We start from the raw sequence: 14,256 nt of genomic DNA, 5'->3' as shown, positions 1-14,256 counted from the left end.
TTTATGGACCATATTGTAGTTCAAATTGCTTTTTTGCAGATTTTAAAAATCTTTCAGAGAAAGGATTGTACTTATTTTTTTGTACATTCAGTCCCTAACATCCATTACGGTGTCTGGCACATTTGCTTCTAAAGTAATTGTCTGACTCTCAAAGAAAATAACTGTTAAGGACTGGGTAAAGTATTTTAACTATTAGTGAAATAATGCTTTGTTTGACTAATTTAATTCCTCTTTTTTCCAAATTGAAACCTATGATTTTCCAGTAAGTATGCATTTACAGAGGTAGATCAATAGAACTGTGTAGTAATTTAATCAAGTTGAGTCAGACCGGGAGTAACTTCTTTTTACACAGTATACATACTAAATATTCTTACAATATTTTTTATGAATTTGACATTTAAAAAGTTTGTTAACGTTGTTATATACCACTACTGTTGCAAGATGAGGGTCAGGAAGTAGAAACAAAAATGATTTTACATGTTACATTGAGCATATGCTGGCCTACTGGAATTGGAATTTTACCTCCTCAAGTTCCTTGTTGGTACTTAGTGTACATTACACATCGTTACAACTGTACAAAAGAGAATGGAAGCTGGGCTTGCTGTTTTGGGATCCATATACGTTAAAGAGTGAAGTGAGTTCTCAAAAATTACATGTGTGTATATATATATATATACACACATGTAATATATATATATATATATGAAAGATGGGCTCTTGACATCTTTCAGATGAACTTAATAACAATTTAATGAAAGAATTTGAGACATACAAATGATTTCTGGCAATCAACAGATTATCCAGATGGAATTCCTGACACTCAGTAATTATGAAAATTTTTTGAAGAAAAGATACAAACTCCAATGGCAGCACAGAGTACTTGTGCCTATTAGTCCCAGAAAGTTAAACTATTGCCTTGGGATAATAAGCATGTTATTGGGAGTAGATATTTACATTGCCAAAGTCAAGTGCTTAAAAAATGAAAATAAAAATTTTGAGTTGGGTAACTGATGACCTTGCTCTTTTTATTGAATACAGGATAAGTGAATTCAGAATTACAGGTTATCCCAGTGTATGTTAAGTTGTAATTAAATGATATCTTTAGACAAATCGCTCTGACTGAAAATTATAGATATATAATAGACTGTATAAACCAAGCACTGTCTATATTGCCATGTGCATCTTAATGAGGCCATTACCATGATAAAAAAAATACTTGGATAAGCAAGTTGTTTTTAAAATAGTGGTTTTGGGGCCAGCGCTGTTGTGTAGTGGGTAAAGCCACCACCTGCAGTGTCAGCATCCCACATGGGCACCTGTTCAAGACCTGGCTGCTCAGCTCCCTGCTGTGGCCTGGGAAATCTGTAAAAGATGGCCCAAGTGTTTGTGCCCCTGAACCCACATGGGAGATCTTGGAGACGCTCCTGGCTCCTGGCTTTGGATGGGCCCAGCTCTGGCCATAGTGACCATTTGGGGAATAAACCAACGGATGGAAGATCTCTCTGCCTCTGCCTCTCTGTAACTCTGTCTTTCAAATAAATAAATAAACCTTAAAAAAAATAGTGGTTGTGTTATAAGCCACTAGGAAACTTTCATTTCTAGAATTTTTTTCTGGTTCAATACTGAATAATTCAGTACCAAAGAAGCAATCCTCAGTTTAGTGTGTGCAGTCCATCGGGTGCAGTCAGCGTCTCATTCATGCCATGTCTTGGAGCTGCTTCTGATTGAGTGATGCCTGCTTCGGAGCAGATGGTCGCTGAAGCTGAAGCAAATCAGACCAATGGGGATGAAAATGCAGTGCCTTCCTACCTCAAGGGCTCGACAGTAAATTAACACTAGGATGCCTGGCATAATGAAGAATTGATGAAAGATATTTTCACTTGGTTGGGTTTTACTTTTCCTTATCCTGACGGTCCTAAAAGCCTTAAAGGAAGACTAAAACTTAATTCAGGTCCATTTATCCTAATCCTTAAATATGGCAGCGGGGTGGATTTTAATATGTCTTCCTCCCAAATGCCCTGTAATGTTTAGCACACTTATTAGTCAAGATTTCTTAAAGAAAGAATTAATAAACTTTGTTACCAAAGGATTTCAGAAGCTCTTTCTTTCTTTTTTCCCACTCTGATCCAAATGTTATTATAGTTTGTTATTATTAGGCATTTATAAACCAACTCTTTCTTTTTAAAAAACAGATTTATTTTATTTGAAAGACAGTTAGAGAGAGGGAGAGACAGACTCAGAAAGATTGCTCATCCTACTGGTCCACTCCCAAAATGGCCAGGCCAAGCAAGGAGCCAGGAATTTCTTCTGGGTCTCTCATGAGAGTGCAGGAGCCCAAGCACTTGGGTCATTCTCTGCTGCTTCCCAGGCCACTGGCAGAGAGCTGGATCAAAAATGGAGCAGCCAGGACTCGAACTCATGTGGGATGCTAGAACTGCAGACAGTGGCTTTACCCTCTGTGCCGCTACGCTGGTCTCTATAAACCAACTCTTAAAATGGCTAGTGATGATACAAAAGAAAATTCCTTTGGAGATTTGCATACATAAATTTGACATGCTCATCCATGTTTTAGCCTACATTCATTTGGTGCATGCTGAGGTTTTTTTTTTTTTTTTTTTTTTTTTTAACAGGCAGAGTGGACAGTGAGAGAGAGAGACAGAGAGAAAGGTCTTCCTTTTCTGTTGGTTCACCCCCCAATGGCTGCTGTGGCAGGCGCACTGTGGCAGGTGCCCTGCAGCCAGCGCACCGTGCTGATCCAAAGCCAGGAGCCAGGTGCTTCTCCTGGTCTCCCATGGGTGCAGGGCCCAAGCACTTGGGCCATCCTCCACTGCACTCCCTGGCCACAGCAGAGAGCTAGACTGGAAGAGAAGCAACAGGGACAGAATCCGGCGCCCCAACTGGGACTAGAACCTGGGGTGCTGGCACCGCAGGTGGAAGATTAGCCAAGTGAGCCACGGCACTGGCCGCATGCTGAGTTTTAAATGCTGGCAGACCATATTTAAAGATATGCCAGGGACCAGCACTGTGGCATAGTGGGCTAAGTCTTTGTTTGTGGCTCCAGCATCCCTTGTGGGCTCCAGTTCATGTCCTGGCTGCTCCTCTTCCTATCCAGCTCTCTGCACATGGCCTGGGAAAGCAGTGGAAGATGGCCCAAATGCTTGGACACTTGCACCCAACTGGGACACCCTGAAGAAGCTCCTGGCTCCTGGCTTTGGATTGGCCCAACTCTGGCCATTGCAACCATTTGGGGAGTGAACCAGTGGATGGAAGACCTTTTTCTCCATCTCTCCTTCTCTGTCTATACCTCTGCCTGTCAAATAAATAAATAAAAATCCTTAGAAAAAAAGAGAAATGTCCAGTTATTTGCACATTAAGAGTAGATTAGGTCTAGGATATGAATTGCTTTAAGAGATCCTAAAGCAATAATTGAGAACTATTTAGAATGCCATTGCATGTAGATGTGATATATACACACACACACATATATATATACACATATATATATATATAAAATTTCCAATGTGAGTTCTAAGTTTTCATTTTTTTTTGATGGCGTGCAAAATACAGATTCCGTGTTATTTAGTTACTGGAAATCTTAGAGAACATTATGAAAAACCATGATATTTAGCATGGGACTTGTGTAATGTTATGCTTGCCTTTGCATAGTCAACATTTTGAACACTCAAGAATAATCTGAATTTTTCAAATATATACATTCAAGCAATAACTGTTAGGGGTCATATGTGGCATTAAACCACAATACAAGAAATCTTTATACCAAGAAAAACTCATAGCAAGGTGGGGGAATCTTATTCTCCTGTATCGTATATTGTTTTCTGGAAATAACGATATGCTTTTTTTGGGAAGGAGTAACTCTCATTAAATAGTTTACTATATATAAACATATATATATATAAATATATACACATATAGACATATATATTAGAGAGAGAGAAATATCTTCTGTCCAGTAGTTCACTCACCAAATGCCCCCAACAGCTGAGGTTGAGCCTGGCCAAAGCCTGGAGGCGGAAACTCCATCTGGGTTTCCCATGTGGGTGGCAGCAGCCTAGGCACTAGGGTCATCACCTGCTGCCTCCTAGGTGCATCAGTAGGAACATGGATTGGAAGTAGAGGTGGGACTTAAGGCACCCCGATATGGGATTCAGGCATTCCAAGTGGTGGCTTAACCCATGGTGTCACAACACCCACCCTAAATCTGAAGCATTAAAGTGAAATGTTCTTCAACGTAAGTTGTTATTTATTGTGGCATCTGACTTATAACTTCAGCAAAATATTTTCCTTATTACTCTGATTTTCTCAGTAGGACTTGTAAATGTTGTGAAATGAACCACAAATATTTTCATTTGCAAACTTATTTTGCCATTTAAATTCAGAAAATTTTGGCATGTATTTGGTGATGGAACTTCTGAGATCTGTAGGTATTTTGGAGTCCCACTGTCTAGAATTCAATACATTAAGGTCTATTGATTTTCTGCTTTATAAGAAGTTGCTAAATTTTAAGTTTACCATAAATTTTTATAAGAAACTAATTATAAGTACCCAAGTAAATTTCTACTTATCTTTGTAAAACCTTCTGTGTTAATGAAAGTTGCAGTGCACCTCATTGTCATAGATATTGTAGTAAAGAGGCTAGTTATAAGGATATTTTATTAAAGCAAGCTAATGTCAGCAAAAACAAAGTCACTTTTCCAAGTCACATTTCTGCTGTATTATAAAATACCAACTGGAGAATTCATTTTCCTTCTCATTTTTTTTTAAAGTAACATATGTATATGAGCACTTTCTAAAATTTCCAAACCACAGAGGGGTAGACATTTACCAAATGTATGTCACAACGCTTTTTTTTTTTTTCTGGTTTCTGGTTTTTGTTCCTACTAGTTTAGGATTTTGTGTTCATGTGGTAGTGATTCTTATTCAGGAAGGAAGCATCATATTATAACAATATTTATATGTTGGTACAATTTTCAGAAAAGTGAGTACCACAGGAAAACAAGTATCCAGAAATTATTTGATGTATAAAATTGTCTCTAACAGCTTCACTTATATTCATCCCTGAAGGTGTAACAACTGCAATCTCTGAACCTGATCTGGTTGATTTTGAAAACCAACAAAGTACTAATTATATAAATGCACAAAGGAAATAAAAAGGGAAAGAAGCTTCTCTAATGCTAAATGAAGAGTATATTTCATGGATAATCAAATAAAACCCTATAGTTTCTATATTAGAAAGTCCCAATGAATATCAGAGCAACTAGTAATAGAATACTCTGGAGTTTGAGTCTTAGAAAACTTTTTGAATTAACAAACAAAATTGTGTTTATTTAATAATCTGCACTATCTCATAGGTTGTGCAGTGTATGTGGATTCAGTTTTCATTAAAATTATTTCATAATATTAATATTCTGTGTTAGAAAAACTGCCTCCAGGGTGAGAAAAAGATACTGCTTTTAAGTGCTAATTTTCCAGATGTATTTACTCTTTGGTGATTTTTTTTATCATTGTCCAAGTTAGGAACAACTTATTTTTTAGAGTCACTATTTTTATAAGAAACCTTTAGTTGTAGCACACAGATAGAAAGATGCACAAATTGCAGATGTTTGTATGATATTTCCTATAAATTTATACACCTGTTCAATAGCACTCAGAAACATCAAGAATATTAGGACACTTCTCTCAAACAGAAGCCCCATTCTGGCTCTTTCTGGAAACTACTCTTCTTGCTTATAACATTATAGGTTCCCAGTTTTGAATTCTAGTGACTAAAATAAAAAGCTATTCATGTTTGTGCCTGATTTCTTTTGCTTAGCTTAGTCTTTGTGAGATCTCTCTATGTTGCATAAAGATATGACTCATTTATTCCTACTCCTAGTACTGGATAATGTTTTAGTTTCACTCTCTTTTGGAGTGTAAGAATTGTACAAGAGAGTAATTAATCTTGAAATATCATTGAAAAATAATATTGTTGCTGTGGAATTGGTATGTGATAGTATGCGATTGCTTTTTTCTTAGGGTAAGAATTAATGAGTGAAATAATTTATCTGACAAGTTAATGAAAAATCCATATCAAAATATGAGTCTAGGTTATGGGGAAATCATTGTCTTTATATAAAAATGAATTTTCAAATGATCATCTAACAAGAAGATATTTGCTTAAAATATTCAGGTAGAGTTTATTTAGTTAAACCTAGACATTGTTCTGATTCCAGCTTTCAATAAATAAGATAACATTTTATTTTATTTATTTCTTAAGGATTTATCTATTTTTTTCTTTGAAAGGTTGAGTTAGAGTTAGTTATTTGTTAATAAAATAAAATATTATTTTCTTTCTTTCTTTCTTAAGGATTTATCTATTTTTTATTTGAAAGGTTGAGTTAGAGAGAGACAGAGAGAGAGCGATCTTCCATCGGCTGGTTCACTTTCCAAATGGTTGCAACAACTGGAGCTAGACCAGGTCTTAAGTAAGGAGCCTGGAATTCCATTGAATTTTCTCACATGGGTGCGGGGAACTGTGCCATCTTCCACTGCTTTCTCAGGCACATTATTAGGAAGCTGGATTGGAAGTGGAGCAGCCAGGACTTGAGCTGTCACCCATGTGGGATTAAAGCATCCCAGACAGCATTGTAATCCACTGAGCCACAACATAGGTTTCTTAAATAGTATGTGTAAAGTAAAAATGCAAGCACTTAAGTTTACTCTGCCTTCTCCTCTGAACTAAAGAGTTTCCAGAGTTTGCTTTTATGTCTGAACTATTTTCTTAGCACATTGGTTGTTGAATTGAAGAACACTCTTTTAGGAAGTTACATTAACTCTGTGAATATTAGAGCACCTGTCAGTAATTTTCTTTTCATGGCAGTGTACAGGCCTGTGGAATGACACCAGGAATGTAGGCTAATCAGCATGCTTGAGTTGGAGTGTTCACATTTATAGAGTTTTTATAAGTGACAGCAGCTGAATAGAAATTGTGCAGTGGATTAAGTGGTATAAGGTGCGTTATATCACTTATGTATTCGGACTGTAGGAAGGCAATTTGAGGGATTCCTTCTTTAAAAATTGTGGTATATCCAACATGTAGTTTTAGGTTGCCCCCAATTTTGGCTTTTGGCAAGATAATAATAAATATTTGAGCTACTAAAATAGCAGACCTTTAACAAAAGCATGAATATTTAAGTAAGAGACTTCAAATGTCACAAAGAGAGTGCTCTGTAGAATCCTCATTGCTGGAGACAGACCACCCCTAGTTCTGGTTTCCCTTTTGTTATTTGTACCTGTATACCTCAGAATACTGTCACCTATTTTGGTAGGGCTAAGACATCTGCAAAATCAGACCTGCTAACATCCTTCATGTTTAAAGAAGATCATGTATATACATCTATATTTTGATTTTCTGTTGTATTATATTTACTTGTTACAAGAAAAACTACAAATATAGAACAAATAAGCATCCTCTGTACTTGTCTTAGGGCTAAGCACCTTCAAACTATCAGATTAATCCTTCCAGCAATTCTATCAAGGACATTAATTTATTTAAAGATTTGTTTATTTGAAAGAGTGACAGAGAAAGACAGGGAGAGACAAGGAGACACAAAGAAATTTTCCATCCACTGATTCACTTCCCCAAATGGCCGCAACAGCCAAGTCTGACTCAGGCTGAAGCCAGGAAACAGGAAAGGAGTCCTTGTGTGAGTCCCAGCTGCTCCACTTCTGATCCAGCTTTGTGTTGATGTGCCTGGGCAGATAGCAGTTGATGGCCCACGTACTTGGGCCCCCGCCATTGGAGCAGGAGACCCAGATGGGTTGCAGGCTCTTGGCTTCAGCCTAGCCTAGTCCCAGTTGTTGTGAGACTTTTTCTTTCTGTCTTTCTCTCTCTTTATCACTATGCCTTTCAAATAAATAAAAAGTAAATCCTTAAAAAATAAAAATAAATCGTGGGGTCAAGTGTTTGGCTTAGCATTTAAGACTCACGGCTAAGATGCATTTCCAAAGTGAATCAGTGGGTGGGGGCTCTGTCTGCCTGAGTCTCTGCCTCTGAAAAATTTGTGTTTTTTTTTTACTTTTTAATTTTTTAAAGATTTATTTATTGATTTGAAAGTCAGAATTAAAGAAAGGGAAAGACAGAGAGAAAGATCTTCCATCCACCAGTTCACTCCCCAGATGGCTACACATCCTGGGGTTGGGCTAGACCAAAGCCAGCAGCTGGGAACGTCTTCCAGGTCTCCCACATGAGTAGCAGGAGCCAAAGCACTTGGGCTATCTTCTGCTGCCTTTTCTCAGATCATTAGCAGGGAGCTGGATTGAAGTGGACCAGATGGGATTCGAATTTGCACCCCATGGGATGCCAGCACTGCAGGCAGCAGCCTTACCTGCCATACCACAAGCTGGTCCCTGAAATAAAAATTTCTACAAAATTTAAAAGAACTTAAATCATGAATATTGAGTTTAATAGTAAAAATATAAACCTCAAAATTCTATATTTAATTTGTTTCTGAATTTGTTTCAATGTAAATATGAATAGATTTTTTTGTCACTTTGTTCTATGAACTCTTATTAATAAGTTAAAGAGGCTTTCACTTGTAATTCACTGAGTTATAAGCACAAAGGCATACAAAAAAGTTACACAAAAACTGCAACTTGCATAGTTATAGTCAGTTATGGGGTAGCTATCTAGATGACCTTGACTATGCTTATACTTCCTTTTTAGGGAGATTTCCTATTGAAATGTAAGCACAGAATTAAAAACAAAAACTGTAGCAAACTCATGGACCCCTGTGAGCATGCTTCTGAGCCTTTGGGGAGCACTTCTTCAGGATATGATATGGCTGTTGGAGTTCACATTCCTCTGTGCTTTTCATGTTCACCTGCTGGGTGCTAAGAAAGCTCTGTTTTTCTAACATTCAGATACCAAAAAATACATTATTGTGTCAAGAAGAATTCAAGAGGAAATTTTTCTTTCTTAGCTTGAGATGTCACACTAAGGTTGTAAAGAGGGCAAACTTTAATCACATGCACCTGTGGCAGATTAAAATAGGTGGGATCCAGTAGCTGATTCCCTTGTCCAGAGTCAGATTTTCTAGGCTTAAGTATAGTGGATTTTAGGATTTGAGGGCCTGAGGAACATGAAGCAGTAAAGCAGAGAGAGGTTAATTTTACGTTTGTCTGAGACTTTCTCCCAAAGGAGTTGCTCTTGTCTGATTTTCTCTTTTATTTTGTTTTTATATGAGAAATCTAGCTAAGAAAACCATCTATTTTGAAAGTATGCTTTTCATTCTACTTATGCTTGATTTTAAATTTCACCACAACCAGAGGAAAACACAGAGTGGTAAAATTGCTTCACCTCTCTCCATGAGTCTTTGAATCCGCTCTCATGTCTTTATTGATTAAAGATAACCAGACTAACTACTATTTATCCAAAGCTCTTGTGTCAAGAGCTTTAATCACAGATTGACCTCATTGTGAGTAGGATGTGCATGTGTCTAAGTGGAAGGAGGAGAAGAAAGCAGGAGGAGTTCTCAAAGTTTATGGAAAAGTTAAATTAAAGACGAGTTTATGTTGATGCAAATATTTTAAAAATACATGCATAGATTTTTTTTTTCATTATATACATTTTCCATGAGCTTTTTAAAGAACACTCTCCATGGGCATGGATTTTGAAAACTTTTTAAATCAAAGTAAACATTATCTAGTTCCATTTTCCATGAATTTTTAAAGTCTCTTCATACATATTTTAATGCAGGAATATATATTGACCCTCATTAAGGTCAAAATCTGTATGAAAATTCTGAAACCTCATCTAAATTCTGTCCTTGAAACCCACATTGTTGAACCATTTTCTAATAACACTTCCATTTAATACACTCTCTCACTTTGGGAAAACTAAATCCCTTAAAGGAGTTCTAGAAGAATCTAATTTTATCACAATCTACTATGACTCAACTACTGAAGAGGTCTCTGGTGGGAAGACTCAGATATTGTATTTCCACTGGGTTCAGCCCCTCCAGAACATTTGGAATGCTGTTGCTAAAATTCCAGGAATTAACTGTAACTCTTTGACTTATGTCCACTTTTTAAAGGTCTGATTTGGAAGAGAGAACCAGTTGTGAAAACTTCTTGTTATTATGTAATAGCAACAGCAATCCTCAGTATCATGCCCAATTCTCAGAGAAAATTTGAAGAGGGTTTATTTTTGTCTTCCATGGTTATACCTGCAGCCTTTCAGATCACTTTCTCCTCTTCCAGGCTTCTGCAATGGTGTCTCTAGCTGTCTCCTCATCCCTTTGGGTTTCAGCTTTTTCTCGGGCTCTACCTCTTTATGACATTCATTTTATTACAAGGACGATAGAGCTACCTGGTCTTTTGCTGAGTGTCATCATATCATGTATGTAGAAAGAGTCCATTGATATCTATGCAACAGGTACTTTACTACTTCTTTCCTAATTCCCAAATGACTAGCTTTCTATGTATCTCAAATTGGCTCTTCAGGTTTCTAGTACATTGTAGCTGGGTGGGAGATGTGAGGGTATGGAGAACAGCCAAGAATTCCCCCACCAGTTGAGACATCCTATGTAGCAAGTACCAAATAAGAAGATGAAAGGCACAGCTGTGGTGATCACGAATGCAATAATCCTAAAGCTCATAGATTAGGAATCTGTAGTGCTGTCTGCTTTGACACTTTAGGAGTAGCATAACAGGGAAGACATAGCTCTGAGTCTGATAAACATGAATTAAATCTTTGATCTTCCACTGACTAAATGTGTGCCTTTACAAACTTTCTAAATCTCTTTCCTATTAAATGAATGTAATATAGTTTCTTTCTCATAGTATTATTTGTGAGTATTGATGACACAATGCAGATGATTCCCTTTGCTCTATTCCTAGCATACAGTAAACTCTCAATAAATGTTTCCTATAATTATTTGCTTCATTAAAAAATTTCAAGTACTTTGCAGGAACAACTTTTAGGATAATATATAAAGCATACAGATTTATTTGGGGAAAAAACTTTGTAAATACAGGAGTAATATTTTTATATTTTTGTCTATAACCTTGTAGTTTTGCTGTTTTATAGTAAAAAAAATAGTGATTCCTATGAGATACTGACATTACACAATGAATAATATTATGTTTTACATTGAAGTACTGTGGTAAGAAACTTGACGTTGGAAAATCCTCCTGGAATTTAGGATTTTCTGCAAACAGCAAAATAATTTCATAGAATCAGCTTTTTAAAATGAGTCACAATGCAGTTACTGCAACATTACAGATATATTTAGGGCCCTATGCCACGGGCACAGCTTTTAGGAAGCACGAAGAGTGAGGCGTCATTGTGAGATGGGAGTGGAAAGAGCAGTGCAATAATATTAGTCGTACCATGATGCATTTCTAAAGGATCACAGCATGAACTCTGTATGGATTTCAGTCACACCTTTCAAGTCATAATGAATTATCTATCTGATTTATAGGCATATAAGCCATTGTGGTATTTGTAGACATATAAGCCTATGAGGTAATTTTGTCCTAGGGTTTTCAGTTTTCCCATGTGTAAATCATTTTAGCAGTATGCAAGTAATTCCATTTTGAAACTCCCAGAGAAAATACTTCCATTTCTATTTCTACATCACCACAAATCATAATAAATAGCTACCATAGAGTGTGCAAGGAGCCCTGCCAAGTGCATTCCTCCAGGGAGGGAAACAGTGTATGTAGCCCAGTGAGGTGCATGTTTCAGTTAAAGACATCAAACCTGGATCTCACTTCCCGATGGGCATTTGATATCTTTCTTTAAGCTACTATTTTCTCTCTAGTCAGATGTTTTATCACAAGTCAAATCGCCAAGTGTCTTGGGATCTAACAAAAATGAGTTGTCATTATTTTGCTAAGGTTTAACCAAGTTGGGGTGGGAGAGGTGTGACTCTAGTAGTATCTTTGGGGCAATCCTCCTCAGAACTCAGCTGATCTCGCCCCCTACCCCGATCAGATTTTGAGAGCACCATCTTTCCAGAGTGGACATCTTTACCAAGAGATTTTAGTCTAGTATTATGTCAGCTGGTTTAAATTTGATCATGTTTTTCCAAAATCACTGAGATCACAAAATTTGCATCAGTCCATTCCACACCTGTGAACTAGTGCTGTCCCATTTCCTCAGAGTATCCTGGGAGTTTTCTGTTACTCCCTAAGTGTGAGGACTGATGACTGCCAAAGCTGCCCATGCCCTGTGCTCTCCTTCAGACTCATTTGAAAACCAATGGTAACAAAAGAAAAGCAGAATGCCAGCAGCTTTGATTTTCCTGTTTGTGATACTTTCTTGATTTGACACTAGGCTCTGGATAAAGTCACTAGGATCCTGATACTGAAGTGAATGTGTAACACTGCTATTTGGAGGTAGCATAAATTCATCTTTGAATGTGGTTGAGCCCTAGAAATAAAGCAGAAATAATCATTGTCATTTGAGTGGTTCTTTTGTGCTCTTTAATGTAGCAGAGCTTGTTCCCCTTTGACTTATTATTCGTCAACCCCTCTTTAGAAGATTGTGAATTTATTTTATTATTGCACTCATTAATAAAATTTATTTTATTGTTACATTCAATAGATTTTATTATTGCATTCAGTGTTCTAATCTCAGTGTTGAAAGTTTTCCAACTAAAGTTATTCTGATTTTCAGTGTAAACATTTTTGTCTTTTTGTGTTTGATAGGTTTTTACTTTATCTAATCAATAATTTGCTAAAGCTCTTTTCTTTTTCTTACAGTCTGACAGCAATGCAAGCTTCCTACGTGCTGCCAGAGCAGGCAACCTGGACAAAGTAGTGGAATATCTGAAGGGAGGCATAGACATCAACACCTGCAATCAGGTAAGAGCATGACACCTGGCTCTGTTTATACATGAAAGAAACACTGATTATCTAGATGTATTCTTGGAGCCTAAGGATTTTTTAAAATTGAATTTACCAAAATAATCCCATTTAGCCCCCTTACCAGCTTTTAAAGCATCAGATATTTGTATCTAGAGCTAATATTACTGGCAGAGTGGATAGATCAGACACAAGAATTGAATATCTACCTTGTCTTTGAAATGATTTGTGCAACCCTCAGCTGAAATTCTGACCACGAATGATGTTACACTTCGCATTTATTGTCAGTTATTGTCTAGACTCTGGCTTCTTTCCTTCTCTGCTTTGTGTCTTTTACTTATGAGTAACTGGTAGTTATTATGTGAGATAAAGAAATAAGAGGGCAAAATTAAAATTATCCCTCTTTTCTCTCTTAATAACTTTCTAAATGTGGTTTATAATGAGAATAGTTTGAAACCATTTGCTTAGATGAAGTGTTTGGATTATTCATTATCACATCCACTTAATAAGAATTTTATAGAATGTATACATACATAATGGATATTATTTGGTCTCAGGAATGTTGCTATTTTTGTGTTATTTTTGACTTGGAATTTTCTTTGCCATGAATTAAAGTGTCTCAAGAACTCCAGTATTCACTGCCGTATGCTAAATATTGGTGGTGGTGATGATGGTGGTATGTGTGTTTGACAAAGACCTGACTAGGAAGTGAATAATCCTAGCACATTATAATTTAATATGATATAAATTTTATCATTGCATTCAAAATCATTTATAGAATGCTATGTATTCATTTTGGTATATATCAGTTGAGTCCAGTTGTGTTTTATATAAAGGCCACTAAAATCAGTACATTTCTCAAACACAGCTTTTCAAAACCCAAGCATACCCTCTTCCTGCCTTCTTAGCTGTTGTTCTCCTCATCAATATGTCCAATTCCAACCCAACCCTTCCCAGTACCCTACCCCTGCTTCCAGCCCAGCACTCTTCTCTGAGCCTGTCTTCTATATCCAAGCTCACATGAACGAAGATTGTCACGTGGTCACTTTTCAGGGTTGTTTTGTCTCCTTAATTAGGTTTTGCCTTCTGTCTTGTTCATTCCAGTCAATTGCCTGCATTATGCCTTAAGGGATCTTTCTCAAATAAAAATATGATTATGGCACTTCTCGCCTTCCCAGACTTCCTGCAGCAACCAGTGTCCAGATCCGTGAGGTTCTTGTATCAACATCACTTTGAGGCCTTTGGAGAGAATACAGCATTTCCCTTGCTCATCTTGAGACTCACTAGCACAGAAAGTGTGATGACTGATGGCAGTATTTCCCATCCATTATGGGAGTATGTCTCTTGTCCTTAAAAGTGTTCAGAGATACTTGCTTATAGGAAAGGTAT

At 36.9% G+C, this 14,256-nt stretch overlaps 1 protein-coding gene across 4 annotated transcripts in view; it reads left to right on the top strand.

The window, feature by feature from the left end:
* Positions 1 to 14,256, top strand: part of ANK2 (ankyrin 2) — a 657,856-nt gene that overhangs the window by 442,335 nt on the left and 201,265 nt on the right. For all 4 annotated transcript variants that reach the window (XM_062199712.1, XM_062199708.1, XM_062199709.1 and 1 more), the window contains one exon: positions 12,766 to 12,867. In XM_062199712.1, coding sequence (XP_062055696.1) covers positions 12,766 to 12,867 — 102 coding nt within the window. The remainder of the gene's footprint in view (positions 1 to 12,765; positions 12,868 to 14,256) is intronic.

This window comes from Lepus europaeus, chromosome 8 (assembly GCF_033115175.1).
Source record: "Lepus europaeus isolate LE1 chromosome 8, mLepTim1.pri, whole genome shotgun sequence".
NCBI classification, from domain to species: domain Eukaryota; kingdom Metazoa; phylum Chordata; class Mammalia; order Lagomorpha; family Leporidae; genus Lepus; species Lepus europaeus.
This window is presented reverse-complemented; position numbering and strand designations above follow the sequence as displayed.